Consider the following 20,703-nt stretch of genomic DNA (forward strand, 5'->3'; position numbering starts at 1 on the left):
CAAAATCATGTATTTCAGTAGGTGTAGTCCTTAATTCCCTGAAAGAGGATTGTCTTTAAACCTAACAGTATATTTCAAAGGAATAATCCTGCAAATCATATGCAAAGGCATAATATGCTGAATTAAACATAGTTCCCTGGCTCAGAATTTATTGAGTATTTGATGCCAGGGACAGAACTTTCACAGAAACTATGGGAACAGGCTATGATTTCTCTGCTCCCTTGCAGATAAAGAATAGCAGTTTTTAATCCCTGTAGCTTTTGATGTGATTTTTTTACCATGCAAAGAGAGCAACTGCAGATGCTGTATAACTGAATGGAAAATGCTTTTTTCTCCAAAGTTCTGCATGAATTGCTTCACTGAAATCAAAGACCTTTTTATGTGTTCCACCAGAACACAGTTTCAATAGAACAGACCCCACCAAAAAGAAAAAAGGAAAAAAATAAAAATATATTAAAAAAAATACAAAATTTGATATATAGTTTGAACAGCTTCAGCCAGCCCCTCCCTGCAGTACTCACTGCGGGTCTTCCATTGGCCTCCACTCCACATCATGGTAGAGGTTCTGCACGTTCTTCAGCCACTCTCTAAGGATTGCTGTGGTGTTATCAGCATTGTGATCAGTGGCTGCCCTAGAAAAATAAAAAACACAAATACCACTGTTCATACAAGATTTAGGCAAGAAGAGTAGTTAAATCCCTGAGTCTGCCTATTTGCAGTAGGCTAGGATGGTATGAGGAAGGTTATGCTCAAAACCTTTTCCCAGGTGGTAAATGAGTTGAACCAATGAGTAAATGAGGAAGAACCAATTTCTTACAAGCACATCCAGCTCCTGGTAAAACTCACTGCAGCTCCACAGATGTTAAGGCACACAGCAGAGCCCCACTCCCGCAAAAACACTCCCTTGATGAAGGCAACCTTGCACACCACTTCGCTTTCACTGGTCCCCTGCCTCCCTGAAACCCAGAAGCTTTGTCATTAAGCTGGCACAGGTCTGAACTCTGCTGTTAACGCCCACGTGCTGAACTCCCCTTGCTGACCGTCAGGATCGCATCCCTTCAACTGCATTCAGTTCATCCTCTGGAATAGACAGGATGGCATCACATGATGAATGAATGGCCCATGGTGAGTCCCAACTTTGGAAGCCCCAGGATTTTACTCCGCATGCTGTACTGCCCCGCAAGTACACCACTTAAGCTGCACGGCATGCTCTGCTGCCTCCCACTCCAGGGATCACTCTCGTCAATGTGGAGGCTCTGCTGAAACACCAGGAGGAGCCCCTGCTAAGACACACAGCTAGCGAGGAGAAGGAACGCCTTACCTGCTGCTCAGCAGCACAGGGAATGATGGCCTAGAAATCCATTTGCCTCCAGTCTGCAACCTGCCCAGCCCCTCACAGCTGTCCCCCGGATGGTCAAGCTGACACAGAGGTGGTGGGGAAAGGCAGGAATGCCTGATCTGATGTACAGCAGGATCAGGACCTTCACCCCCAGCTATAGCCAGCAAGCAGCAACACTGAGGCACAGAGAGATATCTTGCTTTCTTACTGAGACACAGAGGTCATGAGTTTGTACAAAACACCCGGAGGAGCTTTGTGCAGACACCATGTTAAAAGCCAGTAACAGCACTCCACCTCAAACTATGGGACAGGAGAAACCTGCCTGCTTACCCTCCAGCCTCTGCATCCTCCCAGAAATCAGCATCCAAAGGATGTTTTTCCTGAGGGGTTGGGTAGCACAGCTGCACAAACCAAACAGGATGCTCAGAGACACATCCCTAAGGGCCATTGCATGGAAAGGAGCCCTGGAAGCCACAGGCTCATCTCTGCCTGCGAGCCTCAGGTTTACCGGGGGGGCACGCCTAGTCACTTCCCAGCTGCCCCCTCCCAGTATGCGCTTCCCGGGGACTGGGACCTCTGCCACAGGACATCCAGCTACTCCCACGGGCACAGCCACTCCCACAGCAAACTCCCTTTAGCTGAAGGGCTGCTCGTTTTTCCTGGCCGGGAGGCAGGAAAGCACAGATCCATGGCAGGATACAGCCAGTGCAGCCACAGCTCTGCAAACTCCATGGGGAATTCACAGTCCCATTATATTCCTTTGGGAGTACAAATACTCGTTTAAATTCAAAAACACGACCAAGAACTCAGATTTAAAGCTTATTTATAATCAGAAGAACACAATAACTTAAGGACAGGAAGCTTATTTACTGAACATTGATTCCTGTTTATTAAAACAATAAATAAGGAAAGTTCAGCAACTGAATGGATGTTGGTTTCTTGCTCCTATCAACTGTTCTCACCTGAGGCTGGGTTCAGTTATAACTGTGGGATTTGCTTTTGACCAAAATCTTTAGACCCCACTGCAAATCTAGTTTTCATGGATGTTTAACCAGGTGAAAACTGCCAGTCACTGCTGACTGGGTAGAACAGACTACCCAAACTTGTCCCATGTATTGTATGGATTTCAGATCACTGACTCAGACCCCTGGCTGAGGACACTTGCTTGGGTGTCCCAGCCACTTCATTCATCTTATTCTGCTTTCCTTCCACACTCCAGCTGCACAGGCACTGAACAACAGCTCCAAAATTCCTCAGATGCCACAAAACTGAGAAAAGGGCTTTTTGTTCATGGCTATCATGGGAGCTGCAGTACATCAAGAAGCTCCTGCTGTACAGCGGGACCACACAGCAACCGGGCATCATGCAAATCAAGTGAAGATGACAGGGGCTGTCCTGAAGAATAATGGAGCCCAGCTCACTCCAGGCTTTTTGCCATGTCCAGGCTAGTCCCTTAAAATAATCACACAGCTCAGCATGTGCACATTTCCCTCAGCAAGCCTCATCCCAGTCTCTAGCTCACAGAAGATGAGGTAGGAGATGTGGAGGGGTTTGCTAAAGCCTGGAGAGGAAAAGTAGAAGGTGGGTGGATGGGTGAGTCATGTTAGTCCTGGCATTGTGCTGGCTGCTTCTCTATCTTGACCTGGAGATTAGTCTCTGTTCAGTGCTGTATATGCAGCTGGGACTCTCCATCCTGCCCCCAGTGGGGCAGTGTGCATAGCCTCCAGCACGAAGTGAGACATGTGAATGGCAACCCAGAGGAATCTCTAGAGCTGCCCATGAGGGAACTGCTAGAAGGAATATGGCATTTCACTGCCCAGGCCATAATGGTGGTGTTAACTAGAAGGTAAATTCCCAGCCTAGCAGACCTTTACAAAGAAACAGACGAGAAAAAAGCTCTGACACAAATAAAGGACTGTTGCTTTCAGGGCTATCCACCCAGTAGCATTTCTAAGCGCAGAGTTCTCAAAGGCAATAAAGTCTGTCACACCCTAGATAAAACATGCCCTATGACTAGCAATTTGGCAAATGTTTGTTTTTCCAGCTTTAAGGAAGAAAAGAAAACCCACCCACATTCAAAAAGGCAATTATTACTATTAGTTTCAAGACTATTCACATATAACTTAAAGAAATCAGCACTTGCTGCTATTGGAATACCTGAGCCACTATAGTTCACCTACTCCCCCAGAAAAAGTAGCTACTATGGTGCTTGCAATACCACTGCATGGGGAAAAACAAGCATATATATTATATATATTTTTTATTTATTTTTTAATGACAACCTCCACATGAGGAAAACAGGCAAATAAAAATATGAGCAGGACTTCCCACTGGCAGCAACAGCTTCTCAATCTGACAGGATATTCTGTCAATAAACACTTCTGTAATGGATGATCCGTAGGACTTGAAGTGGCTGAGAATCGCAGTTAAAGCTTCAGCGCTCTGGCTTAGTTGGACAGACCAGTTGGATTCTGCTCATTCTTAAACTCTTTTGAAGACACTAAGGCCATCTCTGGTGTAGGTATCACTAGCACCAGTGGCCTATTGTCCATGGTGCATACCTCCCCAGTTCTGGAAAACTGGCTGCCCTTTCCATGGGTGATGACAGTCAGGAAGGACTGAGATATAGAGAAAGCAGCCAACACTTTGCTGTGTCTAGTACAGCAAGACAGGGCCACATGATGGGTCTGTTCTTGTGAAAAATCAATGGTAAGAAAGCATCGCACAGCTGTGCTCAAGTGTTTGAAACATCTGTGCAGTTGAGACCAAGCAGGAGCTACAAGAGTTAGAAGAAGAGAAGACACAGAGCTGGCTGGCAATGAAGGAGGAGTATGATCTTTACCAATCATCCTCCAATCCCTCACCATCTTCATGGCTCTCTGCTGGACTTGTTCACACCCGTCAACACCTTTTTTGCATCAAGGGGGGCTTGAAGCCAGACACAGTGTCATGTGGTCAAACAATCACATCTAGCAAAAGGGGAGCAATCCTTCCCCTTGACCTCCTGGCTGTGCTTCTGTTCAGCCCACCCAAGCTGCAGCTGGTCTTTGCCTCCAGGGCACACAACTGGAACATGTTCAGGGGTACACCATAGCCCACAGAGCCCAAGGCCTCCCAGCAGAGCTAGCCCCCAGCTCACATTGTTGCAAATGGTTCTTTCATCCCAGGAACTAGACTTGATGACTTTCAAGATTCCCTGCAGGCTACTCAATTGAAAGCCAATGCACTCTGCCTGCAACTATTAAAGATTTAAAAAGTGAATTTCAGTAAAGATGGACAGGTTACATCAGTGAGCTTTGCACTAACAGAGAGGCAACTTCATGTTCAAGAACTGATTAAAAATAAGTCAAATTTGATTTAAAAAAGGCCTCCTGTAGGATTTACAACCTAAAGCCTGTGTGATGTAAACAGGAAAATCTGGCAGAATAACAAGAAGAAAAATTAAAATCTCCTGCCACACTTTTCAGAACAAGAAAAGAGTAGTAAAAGTAGAGTAGACCTCCTGATGAACACTTCTATTCAAGTAACATGGCAGGTTTTCCACTCAGATTTAAACCCATTTCCAATAAAAAGTTAAATTAAAAAAAAAAGTTTGAGGAAGAATTTTCATATAGGGGGATATGTCGGCATAACTATAACCACTTCAATATTTATTTTGGCTTTTAAAAGTAGTCTTACCATGGACACAAGCCCTCATTGTCCACATGCAGCAAGGTAGCCCCTCTCAAAAAAACTCAAGTACCATAAAGAGTGGAAAAGTAAGCGCAGCATTAAGCACCTACTGTTTTAATTACGTAAAATCTGAGTGGCAGCATATGAGGAAAAATGTGCCTTTTACAGATCACTAGTATTTTTAGCCTGATATGTCTCCTCAAACTGTATGTTTGCAAGAGGGAGTTAATTTAGGCTCTGATGGTTCTCCTCCTTTCATCCCCAAAAGAAAAAAAAAGAATCATTTTTTCACTTCTTCACATCCCAGTGTGCCCTCCCAAGCTATTTACAGTTTATTTACACCACAGGCAATGGGTCAGAAATTTTTAACTTTCACCATCACTAGAGGAAAAGTACTACAGGACAAAAACAACTCTGTGCCCCTGGCTCAAGAGTACGGGTCACATTGTGACACAAGTTTTGGGAAACTCCATAGCCAGAGGCTTGCAGTAATTTTCCTACTGAGTTTAACATTAACAACTCTGCCTTTTGGCAAACAGCTAGAGGAGAAGCACTTTGAACATTGGTAAGTATTTCATGTTCAAAATCTGCACACCAGAAAGTTGAGTTAAGACTGGAGGCAGCTGGTTTGCAAACATCGAAGCTATGAGGATCCCCCTCCTTCCCCTCAGTGCTTTGAGAACTGCAGGACTTGAGGGTATGGGGTTCTCCACCCATCCCAGTGTGAAGTAATACAGAAGAGAGAAGCAATCAAGAATTCAGAGAGAGGTTACACAGCAGAACAAACAGCGATGGAAGTTCCCTTCTGTCAGCTGCAAAGCCACTCCCCTCTCACACCTGAAGCAGTGAAACATGATGGGAAGGAGGTTCACTGTGGTCATAGAATCATAGGGGTTGGAAGACCTCCAAGATCATCTGGTGCAACCATCACCCTACTACCAGTGTCACCCACTAAATCATGTCCCTAAGCACTACATCCAACCTTTCCTTAAACACCCCCAAGGATGGTGACTCCACTACTTCCCCAGGCAACCCATCCCAATGCCTGACTGCTCTTTCTGAGAAGAAATGTCTCCTCATTTCCTCCCCTGGCACAAATTGAAGCCATTCCATCTAGTCCTATCACTAGATAACTGTGAGAAGAAGCTGACCCCCAGCTCACCACACCTTCCTTTCAGGTACTTGTAGAGAGCAATGAGGTCTCCCCCAAGCCTCCTCTTCTCCTGACTGAACAACCCCAGTTCCCTCAGCTGCTCCTCACAGGACTTGTGCTCCAGGCCCTTCTCTGGACAAGTTCCAGGGCCTCAATGTCCTTCTTGTAGTGAAGGGCCCAAACCTGAACACAGCACTCGAGGTGCAGCCCAACCAGAGATGAGTACAGGGGCACCATTGCCTCAATGGTCCTCCTGGCTGCACTATTCCTGATACAGGTCTCCAGCTGGATATCACTCCATTCACTACCACTCTCTAGGCCTGGCCGTTCAGCCAGTTTTTAACTCAGCAAAGAGTGTACTTGTCCAAGCCATGGGATGCCAGCTTCTCCAGGATGATAATGTCGGGGAAACCTGTCAAAGACCTTGCTGAAGTCTAGGTAAACTACATCAACAGGCTTTCCCTCATTTACCAGACGGGTCACCCAGTCATAGAAGGAGACGAGGTTGGTCAGGCAGGACTTGCCTTTCATGAACCCATGCCGACTGGGCCTGATCCCCCGGTAGTCCCACATGCATTGCATAATTACATTCAAGATGACCCGTTCCATCACCTTTCCTGGCACTGAGGTCAGGCTGACAGGTCTGTAGTTCCCCAGGTCCTCCTTACAACCCGTCTTACAGATGGACTTCACATTAGCTGGTCTCCAGTCATCTGAGACCTCTCCGGATGATAAAGACTACTGATAGATGATGTAAAGTGGCCCAGCAATCACATCCACCAATTCCCTCTGTACCCTCGGCTGGATCCCATCTGCCCCTATGCACTTGTGACAGTCCAGGTGGAGCAGCAGGTCTCTGACTGTTTCCACCTGAACTGTGGGGGGGGTTCTCCTGCTCCTCATCCCAGACTTCCAGGTTGGGAGGCTTAGTACCCCAAGGGTAAATGGTCTGGCTAGTAAAGACAGATGCAAAGAACGCATTAAGAACCTCAGCCTTTTCCTTATCATTAGTGGTCATGTTCCCCTCTGCATCCAGTAAAGAATAGAGATTCTCTCTGGCCCTCCTCTTGCCATTATTATATTCATAAAAACATTTTTTGTTATCCTTGATCATAGTGGCCAGGTTGAGCTTGTGCTGGGCTTTGGCCTTCCTGAGTTTTTCTCTGCATGTGCGGGCAACTTCCCTGTATCCTCCTTGAGTTGCCTGCCCCTTCTTCCACCTATCATAAACTCTAGTTTTCTCCCAAATACACAGCAAAAGTGCCACGTTCAGCCAACAAGGTCAGAAAGTTTCCTGGTAACATCCCTGACCCGGGCCTCAGGTAGGCAGCAGACTTCCATACGGGGCCCTCTGTTCCCTTCAGAAGTGAGTCACCTATGACCATTACTCTTCTTTCCTTCTTGTTGGAGGAAGTCTTGAGGCATGGTCCCCTACTTCTTTTTCATCGCAGGCAATTACACACCCACGAGGAATGTGGCAACTCAGGCATGACTCTCTTTCTGCTTAGATTAAAGACTGGCATGGCCACTTAGCCTGCCACCTTCCAGCATATTAAGAAATGTGGAATTCTATGGTCATCCATAATGAAGCCACCTCCCACCACCACAAACCCTCATCAGTAATCTGGCTAGTCTCTGAAGAAGCCTGAGAGACCGAAGTGCCATTGGTGAATGGCTTGCTCCAAGCCAGCAGAGCCATGTGCCAACAGGCCCAAAGGCTGTGGCCAAAGCTGCCTAGGAGATGCTCTGAGAGGGCCTTAATGCACAGCCCTTGCAGCAGGGTTCTGCGTGCTCATGACAGTTTCTGCCCAGGGAAATACCCTGTAATTCAAACCCTGCAGAATTAGAAAGGCAACTTCACCCAGCCCTAGCCATTGCTAATGACGTGCTACAATGGTTCACACAAGAAGAACGGAGCAGGGGGCATGAATTTAACAGCTTAAGCTGAACTAAAAGCAAAGCAGAGCTAGGGAAGACAGCAAGGTCCTTGAGTTTGTAAGACTTGTTAAGTCTCTGACTTGTTTGGATCTTGCAGCAAAAGCCCACTGCAGCTTCCAGTCACCTTTGGCAGCTCAGAAAGAGCTCCCTGGTCTGAGCAGAGAATGGAGCTCAGCGTCAAAGAGGCTACCCTGACTGACAACGGAGCTTATTTTGGGTGGGAATTCAGCCCTGCCAAAAGTAACTGAAGAAATAAAATCCAGCAGTAGAGTCCTAATGTGAGTCAAATACGAACACAGATTTCCCAAAACAAATGGTAAATAAAGTAACAGAAGAGTCATTTCTCCCTGTCTTTTTGAACACTGCCAGACTTAGAAAATTAATTCAAAAACACAAAAACCACTGAACTGGCAATTTCCACTGTGAACCAGAATTACCTTGACTAGGAGGCAGTGCAGCTGAGAGAGACCAGAAGAGAAGGTATGGATCCTAAAGGGGAGGAAAAAAACGTTCAAAACAAGACTGAGGCAAAACACTTTGGAAACCCAGTGAAAAAGCAGTCTCCCTCCCACCCCAGTGCAGGTGACTTCCACTGCCTCTTGTAAAACTTCATGTGTAGGGAAAGAGCTGTTCAACATCCAGTTAGGCAACTCTAATGCTTCATTTCAGCTGTGAAAACATCTTTATCTACCAAAGAGAAGAAAGTGGAGTTGTTATTATCAACTACTTCGATGGCCTCCTGTGCAGGATCTTCCCAACAGCACAGCAAGCCAAACAGGACTCACTACACCTTTCAGATACTGCCCCATTAACAGAAAAGTGTGGCTCTCATTCACTCAGCATCGAGGGGACTCGGCTAATTTTTGTTTCATTAGAAATGTTCCATTGCTTTGTAGACATTGGCGCTGCTCGGTCGACTGCCAGCTCTACCTTGTAGCCATTAATCTGCAACAGATACCTCAAGTCCCTCTGACACCAATGGGATCAGATAATAACACAGCCTGGGACCCAGCCAAGCCAGCTCACAACAATGCAGTTCAGAGACTGAACAGATGTAAACTTTTCTTGCCACTGCTTAATTTTGAACAATTATGCTCACAAAACTTCATTAATAAGGACTCAGCATTCAGGCTCACATTCAAAGAACTGTTTAAGCATTTAATCAGGTTGCTAAAAATTCAACTGTGTCCATAAGACTTTTTGGCTCTACAGGGAATCACCATACGTTCTAGGGTTTTCCTTAATTAAAGGCAGGCTTTTTGGCATACCTTGTTTTTTGATCTTGGATTTTTTGTTGTTTTGTTTATGGTTTATATTCTTCTTGTTTGCCTTGTGTTTTGTGTTTGGTTTTTTTTTTGTTTTTTTTCTCTCATTCAAACTGGGTCCTCAGATGTGAGTTCCCAGTGGAGAGGCAGCTGGGGCCTGGAGCAGTGGCAGGGAACGGTGGGAGAGTAAAGCCAGTCACAAGAGCAGTGAGGCTCTCCAGGCTGGGCAGCTGTACAAGAACAGGACCTCACAGTGCAAGAATGCAACAAATGTGTCTCCCCTCTAACTCATTCTCCTTGCCCCTCAGCAGCTTGTGGATAACAGATTTTGCTGGCAGCAGCAGTGATTCCTTCAGTGATGTTCCAAGCCTAAGTGAGAGAATGATTCGCAGATGTGTATAAATGTATGCATATGAAAACGCACCAGGGTCTTTGCTCTTTTCACACTACCTCAATAAATCTCCCAGACATTCTCGGCTCTCAACCCAGGGCAATACAACCGCGGAGAGGCACGACACAGCTCTATGGCTGGATTTAGCATATAAAGAAGAGATTAAGTACGTGGAGACTGACCTCTGAAGTGCAGTTTCCCAGTCACACTAATGTAGTCACACTGTAGGAGATAGAAGTAGTGTCTCACTCCCCCAGATTCTGGGGTTGCTGCTAATAGCACAGTGCTATGACAGATACATGCTTAAGCCCAGAGGACACAGACAAGAGCCTCTAGAAAGCACATGAGGGGAATCAACATCTCCATAGAAAAGACATCAGACTAGGGCTGCTCACAGCTGCCTCAAACATAGTCAGAAATCCATGTGTGATGGCTTCTCTGAAATCCATACGCAAGGGATTCTTCTGCAGTGCAACAGAAGTTCCTGCCACTTCATTCCCAAGTCCCTTCTTTGTCTTGCTTTACTTCTCCCCATGATAGCTCCAGCATGGACAGATCTTTCAAGCATACAAAAAAGAATATCTGCATCCGGCCTTGCAAGCATTTAAACCAAGGAGACCTGGCTTCAAAGGAACAATTCCCATGAAGAAAGCCCAGGAAATCCCATATGCACAGGATCAGGGCTGTAACTGGCCTCTGAAATCAATTTGCTCAAATAAGGAACTAACTGCAACAGTTCTGTAACTTCTGAAGGGATTGCTTGTTCCCACCAATGCTAGTTGAGGCCCCAGGTAACCCAAGATTAATGAAAGTGTGTGAACACCTGGGAAGGAACGCTGATATTTAGAAATATTTTGGTTCTGGTAACAACAACAAGATAGATTTTGAAGGCCAGAATCTGCTCAAATTTAGATGCCCAGTACTGATTTTTCAATAAGCACGTTGAGCCCATACCCCATTATCAAGGGTTCCCCAAAACAGGAATATCTGAAAAGTCCTCAGTCCCTGTACCAAGCTTGCTTAAGAACGGCTGCTAGGCTCCCACTGCCTGCCCTGACTCCAGCAAAAAGCCTCAGATCAGGCACCACCAGGTGCCTAGAACAGGAGGGAGAGGCAGACCCAAGTCATTGCACTCAGCAATTTACTTTCATATTTTTCCCCCTTACCATCCACAAGTTATAAGCTGGTCCTACATATAGGATAAATTATGCAGTGCCTGCCCCCAGCTCCTGTATAAACCCATTAGAGCTTTCATCTGGAGGTACGTCTTACACTCTTTATAATCCTACATATACAATATTCAGACTTAAAAAATGTAAAAGTGGGTTTTGCAGTGTGCCAGGAAAAAAAAACAAGCATCCCTCTCCACCAAGGTGTGTGGTGTGGTCGACGCTGGAGGGAATGGATGCCATCCAGAGGGACCTGGGCAGGCTTGAGAGGTGGGCCTGTGCGAACCTCAAGGTTGGAGTTGGTCTTTAAGGTCCCTTCCAACCCAAACCATTCTATGATTCCTTGATTCTATGATCTTCCTTTACCTTCCTGCCTTTCTCTGAACCTCACCTCCCATGCAAGAGAGCTTTACATCAAAGATCACAAGCGTGCTGTTACTACTGCAAACCAGTATCTTTTCTTTTGCTCACTTGAGGATGAAGCCATTGTCCATGCTGTAATGGCATGCCTCGACTGACTTACCTTCCTTTGAAACAGGCAAAGGATAATACAATATTTATTGTATAGGCAGTCTGAAGAGAAGAGGGTTAGCTGAACAAAACTGTTATGTGGTTGAGACAGGTGTGCTCCATTCTTCCACTGAAGTGTTTTCAAGAATATACCTTTTTAGACAAGACATTAAGGAACTCTTGACTTAAAACATTTGGTATGCATTTCTTTCCATTATGAATTGATTTTCATTCTATTTATATCCTACAAGACGTAATCATCCAGTAGGGTCATTTTAACACACACAGAAATAGTTTTTCTCACAATCCAAATACTGGAAAATTATGTGGCTGCAAATAAAAATTATTTTAGTCATTCATTCCAGTCAGCCTGCACTAAACAATGTAAAACAATGGGAAACAAACTAAATATTCTGTATCAGGCTACTAATTAGGAGGAATTATAACAGTAAAAAAGAAACACACCAAGCTAATTCTGGAGCAGAGGCAAATCCAGTTTTTACTGATTGAGAATCTGCTCTGTGATCTGGAAACTGGCAGGATGTTTTGGGACACTAGAAGTGTCTTACGCAATAATTGACCCTTTTATGTGACAACTTTTTAGATACACATCAATAAAGACATGGCTCTCAAAGGTTTTCAGTGAAATTTTCTTCTAGGCCGTGGGAAACATAAAATAGGAATACAATGATTTGCATCTCAAGCCAGACCAAGATAGTGAAAGAATTTGATGAGTGCTAGTAAGAATGGTCTCCAAGATGAAACACAGATTTAGCATTTGGAGGGGAAATCTGCTTCAAAGTATGAAAGAACTGTAAGAGAAATGTAAGAACAGGCCATAAACTGTTCTTTCTACAAGCAAAGTAGCAAAGAAGGCTTGACTATCAAGAAAGATTTTGCCCTGGAAGGAGGAAAAAAAAAAGCTGAGGAGATGCTCAGAGTTACTCAGTCACTGAAGATCAATGGCATTTCATATTTTCACATCAGTAGGAGACTCCCTGCAACTTCCAACCTTTACGCACAGCCTGATGCAAGCATTGCTGAAATACACAGGAGATTTCTTTCACCTCCAGTGAGCTTCAGATTACAGCTTGCTTGGCCTTCTGATGCTTCAGGGAGGTCATTCAGTAGTTTACGTTTTTCATTTGTCTTTCCAAAGCTGTCATCTTTCCCTCCAAGCGTGGTGCAAAAGTAATAAAGGCAAGCCACTTCTACACGTCAGAAAGTCTGCCTACATTCATTTCCATATCAGACTTCTTCCTATTGAAAGCACAAGCATAAACACAGTGCAACCCAGCTGCTGGGACAAAGCTGATCTGTGCTGCGCATAACATGCTCTTGGCATGCTCAGCACCCTGCAGACTCTGTGAGCAACATGCAGGCTTCCTTCCACACAGGCTACAGTCAGTTGGAGGGCAAGGAACATATCCCAGCAGTAACAACTGAAAGAGACACCAGGCAAACAGGATGATGAGAATCCCTGATGCTCTTGAATTGGAGGGACATGCCACTTGGTCACCTTCTAGCCTTGTTTAAATAAACAAGGCCTGCTTTGCAGCAAAGCAGCTACTTGGTCTTAGCTGTCTTTCAACAATCCTAATGCAGATGAAGCAACAGTAACCATCACCCCAACATATGTGCCTGAAGCTAGAACACCAGCCAGACCCTGCACCTCTCTGGCAGACCCAGGAAATCCTTCGCTGTTGCTGCAGACAGAATAGTACTGTCAATAGGAAAACAGCACCAAGCCCTCCGGGCCTTATCTCCAGCAAGCTGCTACCTGCCTACATACTCAGGTGCAGAGACATGACAAAGAAAATCTCAACAGTAAGCCTTTTGTGTCTGCACAGTGATTTCTGGAAAACGTGGCACAAGTACTAAGAGAAATGTTCCAGTACAGCAGGTTTGGAGAACTTCGTGGATTCACGTACACACTCGCTGTGCTACAGCCTGCAAAATATCACCTCTTTAGTCTTTGGACAGCAGTCATGTTGCTCTGTACTAAACCTGCACAGCTGACTAGAGGACCTGTTCTGCAAGCAGCCCCACATGCTGAGGCTTCCTTGGTCGGCAGCCACACAGAGCTGGAAGAAGCTGAGAGACACATGCCCCATGGGGGCACACACATTCCGCCAGGCACAGCCATCCAGCTTTGCCTACAGAGGCTTGGAATAGGGCAGAGACAGGCAGGCAGGAAGTCTGGACTTGGTCACCACACCAAGTTCAGGACTGGCCAAGAGCAGCACCCTGAGCGAGCAGTCGCCCAGCAGCAATGAATACACCAGAGAAGTATCCCTTCTAGCTCCTGAGGAGTGGGATGTTCCTTACGGAACATCCTGTTCCTGGGGCATGCAGGCTGATGAAGAAAAGTATTTGAATTCAGTTGCACCGTACTGTGTAGCATCTGATCAAGACAGATGCCGAGACAAAGCAGAAGACAGCGTTTGGCTGAAGAAGGACAGGCTCCAGGAGGACAGGCTCCAGGAGGTGAGGAGCAGCCCTGGGCTGCTCTGCCCACCAGCCATGCACACACAGCTGCTCACCGGCTCTCCCCCTTCCAGCTCCACACAGCTCTCTCACTCTGTAGCTGTTGAAAGGAAGGAGCTTGGCAGAGCCTGCACTACAAATACACCCCCTGGCCAATTTACGCTCAGAAATATGACTCTGCATTTCTCCTTCGTGAAAGGACGCACTGTTTGGGGAGGGAGCCGCTTGTGGTAGGAGCATGCACCAGTTGAACCGATCGCTAGAGTCACAGAGAAATCTTAGCCCTGCTGTCAGAGTGCAAAGTATTGTTGTCAAAGGCAAAGCTCTCTTTTTGCCGTGCTCTCCCACGGATAATTTTGCCAAGTTTACAAGTTTAGACCTTGATGTAGAGCTCCAGATTGCTTTGCACAGGCAAAAGCACACCCAACAATTAAATTAACATAAATTTCCTCTCATTATTTATGCACAGGAGTCTCTTTCCACTCCGATGATCTGCAATGGACCAGGAGTGGAATAAAAATACAAACTTGAACCCAGTCAGGAAGGGTAATTCCTTCCTGATTCTTGGAGCAGATCAGTAGGAGGTACCTGGCTGTACTATACCAGGCATTAGACTTACAGAAACAGCCAAAGTCAGGAAGATTTTTTTCAAAGGAATACATCTTCACTATTGCTCCAGAGCAGCAGTTTTCAGACTGTGATCAGCAGACACCTGGAAATTATTTCTTATGTGTTTGTGAAAGGTAACATAAGAGAAAAGCATGTCTAGTGTACATAAGTCAAAGCTTGCTCTGCTGGGGTCTGCAATCCCACAGGAAAAATGCATTGGGTTTGCACTCAGCCCACAAACTACCATTCCTCTTTCACTTGCTCTAGAAGAATCAGGATCAAGACCCCCATCAGAATCAATGCCTTTATTTAATCTTCATTTTGTGATCCACAGTGTAACCTAAACAGGCAGCAAAATGAATCAGTGTACCTAGAAACTCATATAACTTCTGTCACTACCAGAAATGCAAGTTTATTCTTACAGTGCCAGATAACTGGATTAATGCTGGCATGGGCACGTAGTAAACACTCCTGCTTTCCTGGGAGGTCAGGGAATTACTGTCTGCCTACAGGCAATCTAGGCAAGCAGAAGGAAGATAAAACCTCAGGTGCTTATAACATTTAGTACACAGGAATAAAGACAGAAATAAATTTCTTGGCTGTTTCCCCTGTACTAACAAGTCAGCATCCTGTGGGATGGTAAGTGTTGTCAGAGAAGATGCTTTTAAAATGGAGGTACAGCAAGTAAAAGTCAAGCAGAGGGCTCTAACAAACTCCTGGCAGGAAGGAAAATTGCCACAGCTTTGTCTTCCCTTCACATGAGGCCCAGACACAGCCGTTGAAGGCTCTCACCTGCACAGTGCCCCATCCACAGAGAACCAGAAGCAGAACCATCAGCAGCTGGCCTTATCGCCCTCCCACAGAGCAGAACTGCCAGGGAACTTGCCACACGGGTCTAGAAGCTCCTGGTGCCAGCTTAATACTGGACAAAGCACTGCTTCACAGCTCAGCCAAGAGCTTTGTAGGCCCCATGCATCAGAGCTGATATAGGATTCGTGTTGTTTATCCATTACGTGGGAACATCGGGCATTGCTGAGTGCTGAGGTGCATTCTTAGCCATTCAGGTACCTGGCTAGTGGGAAACACAACAGCCAGCTGTAAAATCACAGAGCTAACACCTCCCTCCACCAAAGGAAAAAGAGTTTCTGCTTTTTACAACAGGTCTGAATCTGACTTACAACATCAAAAATGAGCTTCAAAACAAAATAGAAAACTATTAGCGGCATACTGGATGCCCCTTCACAGTAGGAAGGGAAGACTGAAGCATGAAATCCACCCACCACCATCTCCAGCTACTTCCAAAGACATCCAAGGTGTCCATGACAGCTGCTGCTGCTGGAGAAGGCAGAAAACACAACCAGGAGGTCAGCCATAGCACGAGGCTGCTCCTAGGCTGCTACTCCTAAGATGTCACTGCCTGCCACGTGGTGAGGAAATGAAAAGGGCCCAACATGTGCAGGCCAAGGCAATCTGTCTTTAAAGCAAGGCATGTGCACTGCCTTTACTGCTTGCATGAACATTATAAAGGGCCATACAGTGAAGGTAGTACAAGAAAATTAAAAATAATGCAAGCATTCAGCAGAACTCCAACTCATTAGTTACTGTCTCCAAAGGGTAAGACAGAGAATGGCTACAGGGCTGCCCTCTCTGCAACAGGGAAGAGGTTTTCCCGGTCAGCAGAGCAGCCCCAGAAGGGCAGGTTTGCTCTTTAGCTATTTCTCAGTACCCACCCGTGGATAAGCCTGCACCTTATGTTATATTGCACTCCCCATTCACACTCCCCTTCATGGGCTTTACTCTGCTTTGAGGCACTCCACTGGCTCCAGGAAGCTCAGTCTCTGCCGTACAACAGCTTCGTGTGCTATCAACACAGTAAGACCGCCAATCTGGGCCTGACTCGGTCCCTGGGGGACACCACTTGTAACGGCACACCAGCTGGACTTAACTCCATTAACCAATAACCACTGGGCACGGCCCTCCAGCCAGTTCTTTACCCAAAGAAGAGTGTACCTGTCCAGTTTCCCCAGGAGAATACTGTGGGAGACCGTGTCAAAGGCTTTGCTGAAGTCTAAGTAGACTACATCAACAGCCCTTCCCTCATCTACCATTCTGATCATAGAAGGAGATGAGGCTGGACAAGCATGACCTGCCTTTCGTGAACCCATGCTGGTTACGCCTGATCCCCTGGATGCCACGCAAGTGCCGTGTGATCTCACCCAAGATGATTTGCTCCATAACTTTCCCTGGAACCAAGGTCAGGCTGGCAGGCCTGTAGTTCCCCTGGTCCTCCTTACGGCCTTTCTTGTAGATGGGAATCACATCAGCAAGCCTCTAATCCTCTGGGACCTCTCCAGGCAATCATGAATGCTGATAGTTGGTGGAAAGTGGCCTGGTAATTACCTCTGCCAGCTCCCTCAGCAGTCTAGGGTGGAGCTTGTCTGGTCCAATGGACTTGTGACATTCCAGATGGAGGAGCAGGTCTCTGTCTCTTCCTGGATCATAGTGGGCTTTGTTATCCTCTCACTGGCACAGGTTTCATTTGGTAAAAAGTACTTTACTACAAATTTTGGTTTCACCAACATTAACCAGTCATGACTAAATTATTTTAGAGTTGCACTTTGCAGAAGCCAGCATGGAACTTGGGACTTCTTAATTTTGGCCTAACCTTTAAGTAGCCAGTTAGACTGGAAAACAGAACTTTTCTGAACTACATGGAATGGTACAGGGCTACAAAATGAATGAATGATGTCATATTTGCTGGCAAGTGGCTGAAAATTATTTATATATATACTTAAGAGATTAGAAAAATAACCACTTCTGCCAAGCTGGAAAAAAATATTCAACGCTTGTATATGAAAGAGTTTTGGTGGATGTCATCTGTAATTTTGTCCATCACATTTTAGATGAAGAAACAGCTGGAAAGGTGGCACCTTCTATACTGAGAGGGTTATGAATATAAAAAAAGGCACAGCACACTGTGAGCAAGAAATAGCCAATGTATTAATTCAAAATTTTCTGAATTTCTACCAGAGACAGATTTTTACAGTTTCTCACTTTGATAGTTGGGTATACTCATCTTCTAGGTGCCTCTGGGAATTAGGCAACATGAATCAGGTGGGTTAGAGGGCATGCCCAGAGGCCCCTGAAACCTCCAGCAAAGGTCACAGCCTCCATGCGCACTGCACTGAGGCAGCATTAGAGCTCCATTTTGCAGAGAGGGAAACAAAAGCAAAGAGATTAATGGATTTTTATAAGTCACAAAAGATGAGTGGGTGTCAGGGCTGGGAATGGTAAACCGAGCCTACCCTCCATTCTGGTACATACACAAATAAATTACAAACATTCAGCTTTTGTAGGGCTGTTTACTTAACACATTCACAGAGTATTTGTCATTCTAGTGGTAAATTTGCAGCCATGGCAATCTCAAGAGCAAATTTTCCTCCATGTAGCTTTCAAGAATCTCACAAAAGCTCTAAGGCAAAGCCTCCCTTCCTGCTCAAGTATTTTGCCTTCATCACTGAAAAGAGCTCTAGGTTTTTGAAGATGTACTTCTAGATTTATTTTTTAAAGCAGTGAAGCACTTGCACTTAGAGTCCAGCCTCCACAGTGGCATTACTCCACATGACTTACCGCTCCTTTAGCATCTCAGCAGGACACTCATATCTGCTGAGTTCCTTGGTCACAAGACCGCTCCCTTTGCCGACCTTGTGATCTGGCCCTGATTCCATCCCCACAGGCTGAAAAGGTGCAGTGTGGTTCATTAAGTGCCTCACATCTTTTTGTACTTTGAAGGTCTCGTCTCTAAGCAAGCTGTCCAAGTGGGCAGCGAAACCTGTTTTTAGTTTTGGCATTTGAGTGCCCAGCTGGGCAGGAATGTTCGTCACCTTAGACATACACCGCAGCATAGAGAATGCTCCAAGAGCAGGTCCTCCGAACTACAGCTATATAATCCACAACCTCATCATGAAACAGAACAGTGTGCAAGAAAAGCATTTCTACTTTTAAATACCAAATACTTCAGGGTAGCTAAAACTGAGTCTGAATCTCTTTTATTTGTCATCTCATATGAAAGGTCCAATTCTGCACTCAAACTGATGGGAAGTGATGCTACACTGATGGCTAACTTAACTCTAAAGAGTGAAAGAAACACAAACAAGTTCATGGCATTTCTCTAGTCTCATACATAAAAAGGAATGCAGACTAATATGAGAAAAGCTGTGTATTTCTCATTCCCAATACGGAAATGGGATTGTTTAAATTAAGTGGCATTTAAACAAAACATGGGATTGTTCCCATTATACTACAGGACCTTACGCCATGCGGCCATTCTCACTCTGCTGGTCTGCCCTCTCTGTGCAGGTTTGAGAGTAGAATAATATGCATGCCCCATTTAGTTTGACTTACGGCTTAATCCGGACCACAAAGACACAGTCTGAGAATAATTTTTTTTTCCCTTCATTGTGGGGTTGTAAATAAAGAAAGGAAATGAGCACTTAATCTCAGCAGCCACTTATTACTGGATTTATTGGATAATTGGAAGCTCCATAAAATACAAATTTACCTTTATTTTGCCGAGTGTGCTTTCCATCTGTGCTGCCACCAGTGTGAGACATTCACAGCATTAAAATAGCTGTAGCCAGGGAATGAACTGTACAAGATAAGGTCAAAGACAGAGCTTTCTACCATCAGTGGAGAGATTCCCACGCACATCTGCAGGCATTAAATCCAACAGGGACATCCACTGACCCAAATAGCCCTTGCTTGTATCACAGTACTTGTTCAGCAGCATCCTTATGCCTGGACATTTGAGTTCCCTAGGGCTCTGAGGCAATTTCAAAGGCTAGAAATCTAAATTTTTGGAACATCTGACAAGTTGATCACAAGGCACTGCTACGGTTGGGATGAAAACAAGGAGAAGCGTCAGCTGAGTGTGTAGGAAGCCAATCCCAAGCTTGCCCTTTTAGTGAAAAGTACCATCCACACAGTGATTCCAGTAGTACAATCAGAATGGCAGATAGCATAAAACAATAGAACAGTAAAAACAAATAAATCAAGTATCCACTTAAAATAACACAGGGTGCTTTTGAAGGCTTTGGATTTAAAATAGCAATGTGATATATAAGGAGACACACAAATTGAAATCTAATTCCTTATTTAGCTTTTCTTTACCAAGTTTCTTAAAAATTCTTAAGTGTTCTGTTCCCACAGAACATTTAACCTGCTATATACCACTGGCAAAGCATCACTTAGTGTCACCTAAGTAATTCAAAAGTTTTAGCACCACCTGCTTGCCACTCGAAAAAAAAAAAGGTTTGCATCTGAAACCACTTCAGGCTCTTTTTCTGAAGGCTTGCATATAAGCCATCAAGAGTTTCACTTGAAATCCATGCAACAGCAGCAACTGATACATGTATATCCCATGATCTGCAAACGGCCTATGTCATGTAAGTAAGTGGCCACTAGAGGGATTTCTTCAATAAATGAAATAGAAGTAATCAGTTAATTTCTTCATGGAAAAACTGAGACAAGTTCTGTCTCAGTTGAAAAATCATTTGGTCTCTCCTAAACATCTGCCAAGTTTCTCACTCAGTCTCTGTCTGGGGGAACCCAAAGAACAGATAACAGGTTTCCGAGCTATCAGTCTGCTGAGGATGTCTCCAGTCTGTAGCCTTTTTTTCCTCATGCTTCAAACCTTGCAAGACCATTTCAGCATAAACTGTTTCTGCCCTGTCACGATTAAGTAGACCGTTTGTGCTAAAGTGTTTCATTAGCCCATTCAGATTGAGTAACCTGATATAAGATCTAACAAGCTGAAAACTCAGTTTCTTTGGCTCCTTAGTTGGTTTCTTCCAAGTGTATTCATAACTTCCATGCCAGAGTTAGCGCTGCTTTATTGCTCCATCTGTGCTGTCCCTTCAGAAGATCTGCAGGAAACATATCTTTGTTGGTCGAGTAGATCTGGAAGGAATACGCCTACAAGAGCAGAAAATGCTGGAGTTTTGGTCCCTGTGCTGTGTGGTTGAACAGCTATGTGCCCAAGCTGTTATAACCAGATGTTTTTCTTTATGTGCAGGCTGTCCCAAAGCATATGTGTAGTAACCAACTTGGCCACGCACTCCGCAGCAGCAACAGGAGCTGGTCAGATTTGTCAGGCGGGCGATAACTGCTGT

General features: G+C 45.2%; 1 protein-coding gene across 1 annotated transcript in view; it reads right to left on the reverse strand.

Annotated features, from left to right (window-relative positions):
* COLGALT2 (collagen beta(1-O)galactosyltransferase 2) overlaps window positions 1–20,703 on the reverse strand; it is a gene marked incomplete at its 5' end in the record, with an annotated part of 52,146 nt that overhangs the window by 18,343 nt on the left and 13,100 nt on the right. Inside the window, one exon of the mRNA XM_084290742.1 lies at window positions 522–632. Within this exon, the coding sequence (XP_084146868.1) occupies window positions 522–632 (111 nt within the window). The remainder of the gene's footprint in view (window positions 1–521; window positions 633–20,703) is intronic.

The sequence above is a fragment of the Netta rufina genome (assembly GCF_964035555.1).
Source record: "Netta rufina genome assembly, chromosome: 8".
Lineage (NCBI taxonomy): Eukaryota > Metazoa > Chordata > Aves > Anseriformes > Anatidae > Netta > Netta rufina.